The following is a 17419-nucleotide window of genomic DNA, read 5'->3' on the forward strand; positions in this document are numbered from 1 at the left end:
AGCATGTTGAAGCCATCGAGCGATACGTAAAAGCATACCTCGAATCATCGATAGCACCAATCGAAGACCCCGTCGTATTCTCCCCTGGACAAGTCCAACGGATGATTCGACGAACTAGACTACGTAAAGCGCCTGGCCCTGATCGAGTCACCAACGAAGCCCTGCGTCACTTACCCCCGCGAACAATAGCGACACTAACGCGACTCTTCAATGGTATCCTTCGCATCGGACACTTCCCATCATCGTGGAAACTCGGTCGAGTCATCCTCATCCCCAAGCAGGGGAAAAACATAATGCTTCCCGGGAGCTATCGCCCCATCACCCTGCTGTCATCGACCTCAAAAGTCTTCGAAAAACTGCTTCTGCTGCACATCATACCCCACCTTCAACCACGCGACGAACAGTTCGGTTTCCGTGCCGAACACTCCACCACGCTGCAAGTCTCAAGGGTACTGCACCATCTCGCTGTCGCCTATAACAAGCGAGAGCACTCCGTCGCAGTACTCCTTGATATGGAGAAAGCGTTCGACCGTGTCTGGCATTCCGGACTTATATACAAGCTGTCCACATCTACTACTCCCCGTCGAGTAGTTAGGACTGTGGCCAGCTTTCTTGAAGACAGGCGCTTTCAAGTGGCGGTTGAAGACGTCCTGTCCACGGAACGCCTCATTCGAGCCGGTGTACCCCAGGGAAGCTGCCTGTCACCCGTCTGCTACAGCAGATACACGGATGACATTCCAGTTGCGGACGGTGCCATCTTAGCACTGTACGCTGACGACGCTGCTTTCGTTACTACATCCATGAATGCCTCGCACGCAACGACCAAAATGCAGCGAGCATTGGATGCACTTCCCTCTTGGCTGGAGCGCTGGAGGCTTAAGGTCAACGTTGCGAAGACTCAGGCGCTACACATAGGGCGGTCATTAGCCCCGCGGCCACTGGTGTCGCTCCTGGGAGAGTCGGTCGAGTGGTCCCCGACTGCCAAGTACCTAGGCGTGACCATCGACAGGAAGCTCTCAATGCGACACCATGTTAAGAACGTAGTAGCGCAGACGCGCACGGCGAGAACCCTCCTGCGTCCCATTCTGGCGTCACACCTGCCACTCCGTGTGAAATTGTGCGTATACAAAGCGTACATCCGCACGCGACTCACCTACGCGGCCCCAGCGTGGTACGCGCTGACAAGCGAAACAAGCCGCAAGTCGTTGCGGGCGCAGCAGTCTCTAGCGCTTCGCACCATCACCGGAGCCCCCCGATACGTCAGGAACGCAGTGATAGCAAGAGATCTGCATATAGAGAGCCTCGATGACTACGTTCGCCGCCTGAGTACCTCTATGTTCGCGAGGGCCGACGGAGCGCCGTCCCAGCATCTGCGGGGTATTGCGCCATACCATCGGCGACCACCGGACCCAAGAGGATTACCACGCGACCTCATCCAGAAATGACCGCTTCCTCGTCACAGGTTGACGGGCGCTCGCCGGGATCTACCGGCGAACTCGACCCCGCTGCGTGACGGGTGAAGCCATCACACGGACATATCAGAGCGGGATCCGCCGTAGCTCACTGATCGCCGAAGGCTCGATCGCTCAGTGGCGTGAATCCCACCCAGTTCAGACATCATGGATAATAATCCACCCAGTGACCCGTCTGTAGTTGCAGACGGCGTTGCCACCACTGTAGGGGGCCATCGCCCCGACCAGTTACCCCGGGGCCTATGCGGGCCTGCGTGGATATCTCAATGTTATAATTAATTTGGGTTATCAGTGGCATCTGGTAATCTATTCGTCTAACATTAGTGTACTATATAGCATTAGGATCTAACTGTCCATCGGTAATAAATAATGTGCAATTAATAATACTATTAAACAAAAGCAAATCGTCAATACTTGTGTTTCAACATTTTGGTAATTTAAAAATACCTTAATTATATGTGTGAGTACTATCGCTTTATAACATAAATAGTCTCACCACTTATATTAATACATAAGAACTTTAGCAACAAACGATGCGACTATATACTGATTAATTCATTAATTTTAAAGTCCTTGTTCATAAAATGCTTTACGTATGTATTCAAAACATCAGTTTATAAAACTTTAGATAAAACATTTACCATCCTCATCTTCTTAGTTTCTCTCTAATTACTAAAGGTATTTATCTAACCCTCTTATAATAAAACTAAAAGTGTTATGAGAAACATAAAAACTGGCTAAGTTTTCCACTAAATGTCTTATCACAACAACTAGAAGAGCTTTCCAGTTTATGTCTTATTTTAACCTTATAAATACTAAAAAGGTATACAAACAGGATTTAATCAGAACATGGATTAAAATTACAGACTAATACAATTTTGAGCCATTCCTAAACAAGGATTGTTCATTACAGCACTACTGAACTTAAATTCAGAAATATCTACCAATAAGTCATTTGCACGATCAATCATTGGATCGTAGATATCACATGCCTTACAATGTTTATTCTTTTAATTTCGACATACTATCTAATAATGAGAGTATAAAGTACTGATCCACCGACACTGGGATTAAAGGTTTTAAATTTACAAAGTGTAAGAATACTTAAGAAAATACTAGTAAGGGATCGCTCGACTAAACAATAAAAACTATATAGAACTCTGAAGGTAATATTTAGATAGATTTTCTTTTTATTAATATTATTATTTAGATGTTATTTCGAAACAAAATATTGTGTGTAACTTAACCTATAGCTTAGGTTGTAGTTTAGTTTTATCTAGACTCTTTCCTTCCATGTATCAGATCTCTTTCCGAATATATGTAGCATTTTAGTGTCTTAAAATATTTATATATATTTTTCTTATATTATGTTTATGCCTGCACCATCTGCCCAGATTAAGTAGTATTATGCACTAACTCTCTCAGATAAGGTGGTCTGTAAGAGATGGCTGAATAGCCATAGTCTGCCAGTTGTATAACACATAAATTTTATTAGAAATCCTATTATTTTTTATATTATATGATGGCATGTTAAATGAAGTATACTGATAATTAATTATTTAATTAATAATAGACTATTTAAGTGCTCTATGTAGTCTATTTGCACGTATTTCTAGCCGTTTTGCAAATTACTCCAAACACGTGAAGTGTTCATTATAATAAACATTCAACTCGAATGAAATTGCATTAATACATTGGAATCAAGACATATTTCATTCGAAAAGGTACTTTCGAGCTCTTTGAATCATTGTTTTACAATATTAATTAAACTCAGGGCTATTAAACGTTTCTAAGTGGAGATTCTGAGAATTTCCAAGAAACAGCAGTTAAACACAAAATTTAAACGTAATTTTCTAAAATTCTACCACTTAATAATTTAATCAACTGAAATCGTAATTAGATATTAAGTTATTTCGTATTTACACATGATCGAATATTTAATTAACGAAGCGTACAAGTATTTAATAATTCGCTCGAAATTTCTCGTCGACAATTAACAAAATACGTGAATCAAATAAATTTGTAATATTATCCTAATAATTAGAATATACTATATAAATGCTTATTCTAATATCGAATTAGAATGGTGAGTTTAAGTTTGTCTATCTTAATGTCTGAAACGCGATCAATATCTAATTTATCTAGATCTGCCTTCCGTCTTAATCTTTAAGATGGACGTCTAACTTCTATTGCTTTAGTTGCACTATTAAAATTATTCATTAATACATACTATAAAAAAGTCGCTTACCGCTGTCTGTCCCTATGTATGATTAAATCTTTAAACACAACGTGATGGCTTATTTTAAGCAATATAGCACCAATACTTATCCAATTAAGTACCTTAAATATATTGTGCATTTAACATAGATCCATATGGCTCTTTGCAGCATGTAATTTATATGAATATTTTCGAAGATATTAAAGGTTTAAAACGCAGGGACATAGAGGTTTGTATTGTCTAACGATTGAAAAACTGTGAACGTTGTAAGACATTCTGTAGTATATTTAGTATCAGCATTTCACCCGTGCGAAGTCGAGGCGGGTCACTAGTGAATTATAATTAATTATATTTGAATTAATGGACACCTACCATTTCAACTCGTTTGTTCTAAAACATTACATTACAGTTTTTATTTTATAAACAGTTTTTTATAGATTTATATTGTACATGAATGTAACGACCCTGTTTTAAATGTTACAATAACTAAAACTTTTGTAAACTACCTTCTTTTGTTATACCGATTATCCCGACTACAGTATTTAAAAACTACTGTTAAATAAAAAACAAAAGGCATTTTATTTCCGTCCTCAGTTTTTCGTACGTTGCCCATGTACTGAATAATAATGTATGAATTTTAATAAAAAATCTTGGTCCTTATTTGGAACTTTGTATGATTTTTTTTTTTATTCACCCTTTCTTGGCCAAAAATAGTAACATCGTATAGAAACTTATAGTGTCGTGTGAAAGTATTTTTTTTATGGCATAGGTTTGAAGACGAGTATATGTGTCACCACCGCCCATAGACAATTTCGCTATAAAAAATACTAACCATTCCTTACATCGCCAATCCACCACCAACCTTGGGAACTATGTGCCTTGTGCCTGTATTTCCACTAGCTCACTCGCCCTTCAAACCGGAATACAATAATACTGAGTACTGTTGTTTGGCAGTAGATTATCTGATGAGTGGGTGGTACCTACGCAGACGGGCTTGCACAGAGCATGTCATATGTATGTTCTTCCACCAACTTGCATTTTTCTAATTTCGAATCATCAATTATATTTTATCATACATCTTACGATTTCATTCAACACGAGTGGAAATAATGGCTAGTATGGCTCGATTTTTGGTCACCACCGCCTAAAGATATTGGCTCTGTAAAAAACTATCTCGTACTTCGGTTATAAGTCACCAATCCTTGGAATTCTGGAGTGCCTTGTGCGTGTAGTTAGTCTTGCTCATTAATTCTTCAAACCGGAACGCATTACTGTTTTCGCTGTTTGGCGTTAGAATATATGATGAGTGAGTGGTACGTACCCAGGCGGATTTGTACAAAGCGATATCACTTAGCAAAGTTTTATTAATAGTAAAGCTACAAAACAAAAAAAAAAAAAGAAGAAACAGACAATTGGTTGACAAACATAACATAAAAAGGTACTGAATTGTTTCGTTTTGAAGATTAAAAGTTCTGGTTTTATAAATACTTTATTTATTGTCGAATTAACAACACATCTCGAGAAAACAGCGGTTTTTAACATCACGAAGTGGACACGATACAATGCCGATGTCATATTTTCCAACAAAACTTGATGATGAAATCAAATCTCTAGAGGATTTATAGTTTAACAAATTAATCTGATTATTGGGTTCCATAGTTAAGCTGCTACAAACCCTCATAATTCCCTGTCGTCAGTCCATCCATTTTGACTACCCCAAACTTAATATTCAGTATTTCATACATACAATACAATAAAACTAATCCTAATAAACACTGTAGGTATTACTATGTTTTTTGATTTGTCACTTTTGATTACAAATGCAGGAAATTAGATCTAACAAATATGTAACATGCTAACATGCCTAAGTTTTTAAGTAATTGTTTTGGGTTGAAGCTTGAACATAAATTATGTTTGAAGAAAAGAGATGTCCATTTATAGTTCATCTTCATCGTGCTTTGCGATACAGAAAACATCGTGGGGACCTAGCAAGTAACAAAGCAATAAAGTTTTAAACAGACTCGTGGAGGTTAGACCTTTGTTCGGTGGAAAATTTACAACTGTTACAATTTTATATATAAAAAATCGTCACTTAATATATATGTCACGATAGTTTTACAAGATGATACAACTTTAAATTGTGAAATGTTCGTAAGAAACTCTGAAGTTAGCTATCTGAAGTCATTTTAGCAGACATTTTAGTAGATTAAGTTCTACGCTGTTCCATTCTTAATATAATCTCGTACAAAATAATTTACTACGAAATGAAATATTCTGTACAATAATAAATATAATAACATTTCCAAGTTCCTTTTTTTTTAGAAAATAGATTATGTAAGAAAAAATTAAATGATAGATTGGGTAATTCAAAATTATTTACTGCTTAAGATATAGTACTGTTCACTTACCAAGGCGAGACCCTCCACGTTATCAGCGTTCATAATATAATTAAATTTGGATTTTTAGCTATCTTTTTCTTATATTAATCATCTCACGTACACTAGGCAATCTCGAAGCACGAGCGTCAAAAATACTATCGATATAATCGATAATTTACATCTTTGCGAACGATTAAATCTATATGTATATGACATAAACAATCATATTGATTGCTTATGGTAGTAAAATATCAAATAAAGTATAATTTCTTTAAGAAGCATTAAACAATTGTACACAGTAATATGTTTCATGATTTCATGATAAAATATAAGCATTCCAAATTTGATATGTCAATAATGACCTCATGGATATAATTATATCTGAAGTGAATGTTTATAATGCCAGACGAACAATGTAATGATTATTGACAAACACAAATGGCAATTGTAATGTTGATTATGTGACATAAGAATGGAATTTTCACAAACAACTCCATTATTTGATTTAATTTTAAGCAAACAATCAACTATCAGAATAAACATAGCAGTAATTGCGAGCTTGTCTGATATAGATGTTTCATTTAGAATGCGCTCGATTGAGTAAAAAGCTATAATGTGAATAGCAACGTATCTTTATATACGAGTTGGTAATATAATGATTTACACGATATGTAGTCTAAAGTTAAATTAAGCAGCATTTTAATCGTTCTTTGCCCCACCTTGGGCGCCAGTATTACATTAAAAAAAATAACATCTATTAATGCTGTCGTTCATTGTCCCACCTTGGGCACCAGTATTGCATAAAAATAACAATTATATTAATGAATAATAAATTGTAAAGGTTATTAGAGTAAGGCTACGCTATAGTCCGGAATAATATGTGTGTGTGTGTGTTAATGTATGTTATGAATGGTTATTAAAAAAAGAACGATAATTTCATTATTAAAGCAAAAAATATGCTACCAAGCATTATTAGAAATTTGAATAAAATTTTAAAGAAAATACCTAAGAAATATTTTTTTATAAGCAAAGTTATTCCGAAATGATGAATTTGCAAAGTTTCATTTTTAAATACGTGTAAAAACTTAAATATTTAAGTTAAGCACTCTTTCAAATTCTGTCGTTGAATCATTAAAACGGCGTTAAGTGAGAAAATCTTTATAGTAACGCAAAGAAGAGAATTTTTAGTTATTAAGAATTTTTTGAACGGAGTAACTTCTAACCACAAAAATATTTGCCTAATGTGTGTTTTACATTACAAAATAAAGGTTCGATTTTCAAGCCTATAGATAGAGTTTAAACTATACTTATGTTTATCAAAATGTCAATAACATACATGGCTCTTTTCAAATAACTGATTCTAATATCCCAAATAAAGTAAAACAACAAATTTAATTAAAATATCTTCAAAGATCAAATAAAATTCTGCTACGCGTGTTTAAAACTATTACTTTAAAAGATCAAAAAGGAAATCGAAGAATTTTCAAATATAGGACGAAGTCAGAAACAGCATCACGAAGCTGAAGAGTTTATTTACTCTTAGGCAGTTTATCAAGATAAATCGTTGTAACAATTTATCTCGCTGACGGAGTGAACCACAACTAATGAGCCAGCGGTTCAACCAAGCACTACGTATAACGAAAAGAGTTTCCAAGGAGAACATAAATTATTGTCCAAGATTTACGCGGGGATACAATAATTGTAAAAATACTTTACAAAATATATAATTAAAGATAACGTTTAAGTATTATCCAGCCATTATACAACGATTATCGGTAAATGTACAATTTCAATTTTTATTTAAATAAATCTTGTTAATTTATAACTGAACTCCTCATAAATTGTTGGGCCAAATTTTGATAGTTTTTTTGTGTGTATTTTAATAGGATAGTTTAGATTGGACTCAATAGGAAGCGCTGCGACCAGAAAGTATATTAAATTAAATGGTTTTTTTTTATGATACAGATAAGCGGATGAGCAAATGGACAGCCTGATAATGAATGGTGACAATACTGAGTACTGCTATTTGGTGGTAAAATATCTGATGACTAGGTGGTACCATCTCAGACAGGCTTGCGCAAAGCCCTACACCCAAGAAATAAAAGAAATAAAAAATAGGTTGACATGCTTTATTTTGGCTATCTTTTCTAAATAGTTAAAACTATCATAAAATATAGCAACAAACCACGAATATAACATTTAAAGTAATTACTAAAATGATGTAAAAAAAGTTGATATGAATGTGACCACAATCTGTCTAAACAAAATTAATTAAATTAGTTATTTCCTTACGTGTTTGTTTTAATCGGAACTTATTACAAAGGTAAGTTCAGTCCATTTGGCATATAATGTAAATTCACTACAAGTAAAACTTTATTTAGACATATATTTTATCCGTAGTAATGTGAGGCTACATAAATGAGCCGTTTTATCAAGACGTAGAATTGTGGGAGATGCAATTTGTCTTCTTGACATAGAGCACCGCAAGTTTCGCTCACTAATGAGTCGGCCTGAAATGATACCACAAGCTTGCCAGATTACGATGAGAATGCATTCGTACGTATGAGATTGTATCAGATTAATGAAATATATTTCCGACAATTCATATTCATTGATTGATACTTATGTTATAAGTTATAGAAGTTGATATGTTTTTAATAAAAAGGCCTCACGATGATACGTGAACATCATCGTCTATAGCCACTGGCTTGACAAGAATTAATATCTCCTTACACCGTCGATACAAAGCCAAGATGTTACACTGGGTCACTACCTCTTAGAAAAATAACAATACGGGGTAGATAAAGGTAAAGTAGGATGTAATACCCAATGCAAGAGTAGACAAACGTCCTTAAAGAGAAGGCATGATACTTATTCTACCAAGATACTCAGTCTTAATTTACAAGAAATTTTCCTCAAGTTTTCTTCACGACTTGCTTGCCCGTGTTTGTACACGCGATTATAGTTTAAGAATTACTCTTTAGGTTGGATTTATTTGATTATGTTAGGCAAACAGTGTATTATCGGTGAATTTTTGGAATACTAATAATAAAGGCAAATAACATACTTTGCTTTACTTAATTATACACCACACGGAGAAAATAAATAATTACGACATCGATCCAGCCTAAGTGTAAGAGGCGTACAAATTTGGCGACCTTATCGAAACATAACGATCTCTTTCAGGCAACCAATGGTGTGGGTTAAGATAGCTCTTAGAAACATAATTATTGACACCTACTTTTATATAAATAAAGCAACAATCAAAAACCACGGGTCACTTCTGGTAAATTTCAGTCAGTCTGACCATAATGAGATGAGATAATAAGTAATCAACCTCTGCTCACACCTTCAATGTGCCTTTTATTACACTGGCTCACTCACTCTTCGAACCGAAACTTAACAATGATTATAAGTCTCACAGTTTTGCATTTTTATCGTAACTTAGATTATTCTGGATGCAAAGAAGGTATAATTTTATATTTTTTAATTGAATTCTTAAAGAAAAGTAAGTGACCAGTCAATGGTAGGTTCTGAAAAACCACACAGATAATTATTCTATTTGCAATCAAGGAATCCTTTCTCTATTATGAGCAAAAATCATCTATAAAATTTATAGTCACCTCAATTTTTAGTCAGTAAAAAAATTATATTACGTCAACATTATTATTATTATTATTATTTATTTTATTTTTTATTTTATAAATATGGTAATTGTCAGTTTTGGACCGCATTAACATGTTCTCATTATGTTTAGAAATATAAATGCATAATACTGCATTTTATTTTTAAGATAAAATCCTACATACTGCGATGTCAATTTCATCATTATTATTAGAAAATATTCCATACAAATGTGTCAGAGTAAAATGATTTTTGTTCCATGTTCAACATGTAGAAACAACTTAGATTTAAATAAATTACAGTCGTGTCCTGTGAATATTTAATTTAGCGACGTATATTCATATTAGCGCTCAAACTTACCAATAAACAGGCCAAAGATCAGTAACACGACCATTTTTAGAATGTCACACACTAAACCATCATTCACATTATTTAAAACACTTTTAAAAAGCACAATAACACCTCAATATATTTAGTCGTAATACGCGATGAGGAGGGTTCACGGGAACAGACGTGCGTCCCCTCCGAAGGCTGAAGACATACTAGGGGTGAACGATGATAACAACTTTGAAAAGAGTTGCGCAAATACTGAATTATGAAAATTATGTTAACTTAATAAGACCTTGACCAATAAGGTACAACCTCTTAGTGAATTTACCTTTATGTACATGTAATGTTATTTTTATGGTTGTGTTGCTGAAGTTTAAATATTAATAACAAAATCTCCATGCGCTGCTATATATTGCCATATGATAAAGTATGCAAACTCAAATATTCATTTGAAACCTCCCATTTATAGCGCGTGATTTAATTTTGAATTTTTTTTTTACAAAACACGTTTTTTTACGTCCCTGGAGGTTTCTATGAAGCATCCTTGTGTGCGCTTAAGCAAGTAGCCGTGTGGTTTCCGGCTGAGTAGAATTGAGCAATCTCATCCCTAGCTGAGGTGTCTTAAAGGCCAACCAGGGGAATCTTTGTTACGCGCGTAAATGAACACTATATTTACAGCGATACTGTTATGTAGAAAGTCACTTCGTGATATGCTGTATTGATTCGTTTATTATTTCACATATATGCAAATGTAAAATGTTACCCACATTTTGCCATTTGGTAAACAATTTCAAAACAAATAAATTTATTTTGTGATAAAACAATATATACTTAACATTACTAATCACAACAAAATCACAAAAAGACACATGTTACATAAAAACATCAACTTCTGTTCATTTTTTTTATTCTGATTACCACAAGAAAAAGGTTTTATTTAATTTCATTAAATTGGAAATCAACACAATGTAAATTGTATATTTTTATATGCATGCATTTTATATTATTATACTCTAACTTATAACATAAATATATATAATATGTATAAATATATATAGTTGTACTTAAACGTCAACAGCGCAAAGATTTACGCGCTGCCTAGCGATGTAAAGTCGCTAGTTCGATCCTGACCCATTTGAGTTGAGTCCCCACTATCCTAAAATTGCGGTATATTGCAATTATAGGCTGACTCATCATGGAATTATAGAGATCTAGTTGTTCTCACTCCAATTTAACAATTTTCAATCTAAGCTTGCCCTAAACTAAAATGATATGTATAAAAGTAAATAAAACAAATTAAAGTAAAAAAAAAGTACTACAATATAAACTAACGTACGTAACGTGACATAAGGTTTTAACTCACGTAACATGATAAAAAAATAAACCAAAAACGAAATAAAATAGATATCGTTTTCGGAGTTTACATCTATGTGTATAAATTGTTTTTAATATTTTATTCTTTTAATTTTGTATCATTTAATGTTGTCACTAAATAAGTGCTATATCCACTTCTTTGTAAATATTATTATGTATTTTTAGGGCAATATTTAAAGGCGCTGTTTTGTCTATATTACGTTGTTGTTGAAGCCGATATTTGAAAGGCGGTATATGTATATATACCTTGAATTTTGTCTCGGAATAATATGTTCCCATGTTGTAATGTTTTAACAAATCGGAATGTTTATTCAAATCATTGTTATTATTGTCTTTAGAACTCAAAGATTTCAAATTCTTTTCTTTTCTTTTTTAACTTACTTCTTATAGATGATTTAAAAAAAGTAACAATTGAGTTTGATTTCTTAGAATGTTTAGTGTTTCTTTTGATGAAGCCTACTGCAATTAAAATCAAATTAAATCTTATTCCTTTATTCAATGTAGAAGCATTACACTTAGTTATTGATTGACAAATTAAACACTACCACCGGTTCGGAAAATAAAATTCACTGACCTGAGAAGAACCGGCGGAAGAAACTCAACGAGTTTTTTTATCAACTAAGTATTATATCCTTAAATATTTTGTTTGTTATATTTTTTTTTATTAATAAAATCTTATATGTTATAATCATGATTTATATTTGATGGTTTTCTTATAAACATGCCGAGCCGAGCCGAGATGGCCGAGAGCCGAGATGGCCCAGTAGTTAGAACGCGTGCATCTTAACCTATGATTTGAGCAGTGAGCAGGCACCACTGAATTTTCATGTGCTTAATTTGTGTTTATAATTCATCTCGTGCTCGGCGGTGAAGGAAAACAACATGAGGAAACCTGCATGTGTCTAATTTCAACGAAATTCTGCCACATATGTATTCCGCCGACCCGCATTGGAGCAGCGTGGTGGAATATGCCCCAAACCTTTTCCTCAAAGGGAGAGGAGGCCTTTAAAGAAAATTTACAGGCTGCTAATGCTAATGCTTATAAACATAATACTGTAACATTTAATTTAACTATAAACTGCAACTAATAGTTTCGTTAAAAAAATACCAAATAATACTGGACCCAGAGGAGCCTTGGGGAACTCCAGATGTTGCCACAAATGTTATTGACTCAAATCCCCCCAAAACCATATTCTTTTATATTATGTTGCAAGTTGATATCCAAAAGTTTAGGAAAATTCTCATTGAACCCATAGTTAAAAACTTTACTTTCAAGAATATTGTGATCAACGAGTTCAAATGCTTTATCCAATACAAATACAGACTACTTAGAAGTAGTTAATGAAGTAATGACAGGTATTCAGGAATATTGTATATCATCACGGTAGCATGCGAAAGCTGCAGTACCGCTGGTTAATTAGTGCGTATTCCGATGTACTGGGGGACCTGGGCACTTCGCGTGAAGGAAAAGCGTAAAGCGTTTTTCTAGCGAGAAAAATAGTTAGCAAATCTCTTTTCTTAAATTATGAATTATTATCCTTGTGATTTACGTGGTTTACCTTGAACATTAATTTTTATAATATTAGTAACAACTAGGTCTAAAATTTTTTCGTAAACACTATTAATAATTTTATATATTATTATAGATGTCGGCCTATTTTAAATTAACAATTAAAATTTTGAGATAGGCCGGTTAAATCCCTGAAATCCATGACCAATGCACTACTTGATGAGTTGGTTTTATTAAATATTTTCATTACCCACTGAACGGTAATTTAAATTCCTCAATTATTAATGTATTTGTTGGTTCTAGATTTACTTTTTCTATATTTTGTATAAAAACATCGAGAATGTCGAAATTTTAAAGGAAATGTGCAAATTGATGTGATAGCATTTCCTACAGTGTTTACTCAAAGATCCTCATACTTCGTTTCCCTTCCCTTCGTTACCCTGTAACTTTAATTTTTTTTTTGATACGATTAATAAGACACCCCCATCATCAAATTGTTTCTATTTTTCTAACTCTTATGTATGCATTAGATCATATATCATATTCAGACAATTTTCTGTAAAGATTAAATTGATGTGTATATCGAATTACGAACTAAGCAGAGCACAGTAAATATGATTAGTTTTTGTCCTTATTTCGTTTCGCTTTGATAAAAAAAGTATTGAAAGAGATAATTAAATATCAAAACAGATAATTAAATCTATATTAATATATAAAAAACAAAAAAAAATAAAAATTGCTTAGCAACAAAGTGATCGTTAATATAAAAATTTTCATTTCTGAACTCTGAATTTTCTCGTATTCGATGTTATTTGCTTCTTTCCCCTATGTGATAACTGTATCACTATCATTGTTAGTAATTTCTCGTAACTCACTGTTATTCTTCTTCAAACAGCAAATTTCACTTTTCGCCTTTTATAGGTCTTGTTTTATAATATCTTATATATTTTAAAAGAGCTCCTTCTTCCTAATTCTAAGTCCTCCTTTATTTGCTTTAATTCAGCGCTTTTGGTGTCGGTAATTATTCCTTTAATTTCTATTGTAATAGTCGTTAAAAAGTCCTCATTACCAATTGACATACACGAATGAGACGTCAACGGAATGGACGAAACTATGTTATTGTCAGGATTACTTTATTTATCTGTGGTTGGTGTATTAACGATTATACCACCTTTGCATGTTTTAATACAGATTGTTTTCTGAGTAGCTAGTACCTTAATGGAAGTTCATCGGGGATCCCCTTTGACTTCTCGCTGTTGAACCGCTACACAACGACTGCGTTTACGTACGTATCACGCCACATAATTGTAGGAGAACGTGTACATTAATTGAACTTAAACTAAGTCGCAAAGAATTAGTTTTGTTGATCAGTCGCTGTATAAGTTTTATTTAATCTCATTTACGAATTTAACAAAATATATTTTTTAAGTATTTATTTATTTATGTTATACGACATTTTTTTCTTGTTATATAAAATTGTGATATCCATTAATGCTGATGCTTGGATAAACTCAAACGGGAATTGTTACAGCATAACTGTTTATTAGACCCTAAAAATAAAAGGTGTATTTCATTCAAATAAAAATAATATTATAGTCAATGGTCCATGTCATTTTCTGACATTACTCGTTTGTGTTCTGTGTTCTTTCGAGTTTGTTATTACAGAATGGTCTCTATTACCTCTATACGAGCGTGAAATTTTAGAATCTCTAAAGTAAATTAACAAAAGCCTGCAAAAGTCTCACATCTAGGTTAAGACTACCTCTCCCTTTTGAGGAGAAGGTTTGAAGCTTATTCCATCACGCTGCTCCAATAATTGCAGAGCTGTTTCAGAGCTGGTGGATACACATGTGGCAGAGTTTCGTTCAAATTAGACACATGAAGGTTTCCTTACAAAGTTTCCCTTCACCGCCTAACACGAGATGACTTATAAATACAAACTCATGGATATTAAGTGGTGTTTTCTTGAGTTTAACCCCGCAATCATGGATTAACCCCTCGTTAAGATACACACATTCTAACAACTGGGCTATTCCGGCACATCTCGCTATCTAAAGTTGTGGGCATCAAAGAAAACGTCCGTAACTTCAAGGCATCATCATCACTGCTCTTATTAAATTTTTCAGGTGTCGGTGTGGTAAGTTCATAATATTGCATAATTCATACAGGATGTGTCAGACATTTATGTACATCCAATTTTAGCTGTCTGACGCTAATTCCCTTTGGGAATACTTTTGTTGTAGCGTTAGTTGCTTTACTAATACAGATTTTAAAAATACAATGTGGTAATGTTTTGAAAATAATCATCGTTTTATTTCAAAAATTAGTAAGATAGTACTTAACTAATATTATCCAAATCGTCATACTATGTAAAATGGTTCAAACCCAGGGTGATTCCATAAAAAGTTATTGGTTTTGTATGTCAAAAAATTGACAGTAGCAGTCAGGAGTATAAAATTTGGAGGTGTGTTAATTTCCGAGTCTCGAAAAAAATATCAAACCTTAGTCCTACGCCTGAACCCTTTTTTTTTGAATATAGAGTGCACATTAATTTGTGCACATAATTATGCCTTGCGTAATTGACTAGTCTTTTTGTGGTATATTTGACAAAAGAGCAGGAGGCTCACCGGACGGAAAGTGACTACCACTGACATCTGCAATACCGGGACACTTGCAGATGCTTTGCTGGCCCATATAAAATGTAAGCTCGTTCTTAAAGGGTCCTAAGTTATATCTGTTCGGAAAAACCACCGGTGAAAGTTTGTTTCACTTTGAGTTTGTGAGTTGCAGTAAATCTAGGTGGTGCGGATATCGCCCTTAGATACAGATAGAATAACTGCCATGGCTGAAATCTTGGTACACTGGATAATAGGGCGTCGTACAAGCCCAACATTGTAGATCGCACTCATCATAATAAATTCTACCGCCAAACAGCAAAATTTAGTATTGTTGTATTCTACTGCGAAAGTTGAGAGACCTAGTTTAACTAAAGGTACAAGGGTTTGTTGATTTATTTTTAGTAACAATCATATAACATTATCATGTCAAAACATTTAGAAAACATTTTACACGCTTTTATTTAATTTTCTATTTTATACAAATATCTTGTTATATCACTAATTTAAGTTACAGAAAGTAAAAAAATACGACAAACGAAAATTATATATTTTTGCTAACACAAAGAAAGTGATAATTGGGCTTATCCCATTTATTATTAACATTTATGGGTAGATTAAAAACAAAGACTCACTAAATTCTAAATACCTTAACTCGATCAGATAAATATTTTCATAAACAATTTCGTTAAATCAGTTTCATTATAAAATTAATTTATAACTTCATATTGAATGCGTGATACAAAAAATATAAGCTACTACATACAGAAGCTACTAAATTTACTTCAGAATTCTGCCAGAGAATGATAGTATCGAAAGAAAAAGTTTTTAAAATATTCCAATGTTTATTTTAAATACATTGAAGTAAGAAATTTTTGTACTGTAATATTTCTGTATTTGAATAATATACTTTAAGTATATATTAATGCTAAAATACAAGAGTAATAAAAAGCTAGAGAAATAATTGTTAGACTAATAAATGGGCTATCTGATCATATATTTACTCTGCACTCATAAAGCGAGCTATAAAAGCGAAACAATCACATTTTCGCCGACGAAATATTTGTACGGATAAAATTCTTTTCATAAATTATCATCCGGAAAAGCTACATGCTTTTCAATAAAAAAATCGTTGGAGCAAACGTTATATTTTGGTTGTAGTGAATGCACTTACCATAGACTTATAGTCTATGGTAAGTGCATTCAAGTATTGTAAAAGTTGCCGTCACGGGATTTAATTTTAACGCTAAAAGTTAGAAAGAAATAGTATGCAATTAAAATACTGGGGAAAATATCGTTTTGGAATTCGTGACATTGATGTTTTTTAACACAATATTACAGTTTATTTTTTAATACCATGTCTGAGTACGAAACGCACACTAAGGGTCAAAGGTTAAATCACCATACCACCCTTGAACTTGGACATTTTATTGCTACTATTATTTGTCACGATAGTGGCTACAGTTACACTTACTGAGCAAATATAAATCTGGCTATTACGAGTCTAAAGAAACAGATCCCTTTGTATATTCTTAGTGAAATGGATCTCTAAATAGGCCTGAAGTCAATCGTTATATTATTACTTTCGCCGGTTCACAGGTAAATTGTCCATAAATGTTCCATAAACATCTTTTGACATCACCAGCAACGCTTCATAAATCTGAAATATCGTCTTATATAAAGCCAAATTCATTATTCATAGCTCGGCATTAGTAAATAATTCCGTTGTGTAATTTAAGTAAACAGATCTGACAATTAAACTCAATTATCCCCGTCTCAGCCTGAATAAGCAGATCTGAGCCGAGATTTATGCGCTGAAGATAAATTAGGGTTTTATGTGGGTGTAAACGGAATAGAAATATCTATAAAACGTATAATAATTGATTATATTTTGGTAA

General features: G+C 33.5%; 1 protein-coding gene across 1 annotated transcript in view; it reads right to left on the reverse strand.

The window, feature by feature from the left end:
* Window positions 1-10200, reverse strand: part of LOC125065812 — a 124671-nt gene extending 114471 nt beyond the window's left edge. Inside the window, exon 1 of the mRNA XM_047673646.1 lies at window positions 10053-10200. Coding sequence (XP_047529602.1) covers window positions 10053-10086 — 34 coding nt within the window. The 5' untranslated portion in view covers window positions 10087-10200. The remainder of the gene's footprint in view (window positions 1-10052) is intronic.
* Between the last annotated feature and the right edge of the window lie 7219 nt (window positions 10201-17419).

The sequence above is a fragment of the Vanessa atalanta genome, chromosome 8 (assembly GCF_905147765.1).
Source record: "Vanessa atalanta chromosome 8, ilVanAtal1.2, whole genome shotgun sequence".
NCBI lineage: Eukaryota > Metazoa > Arthropoda > Insecta > Lepidoptera > Nymphalidae > Vanessa > Vanessa atalanta.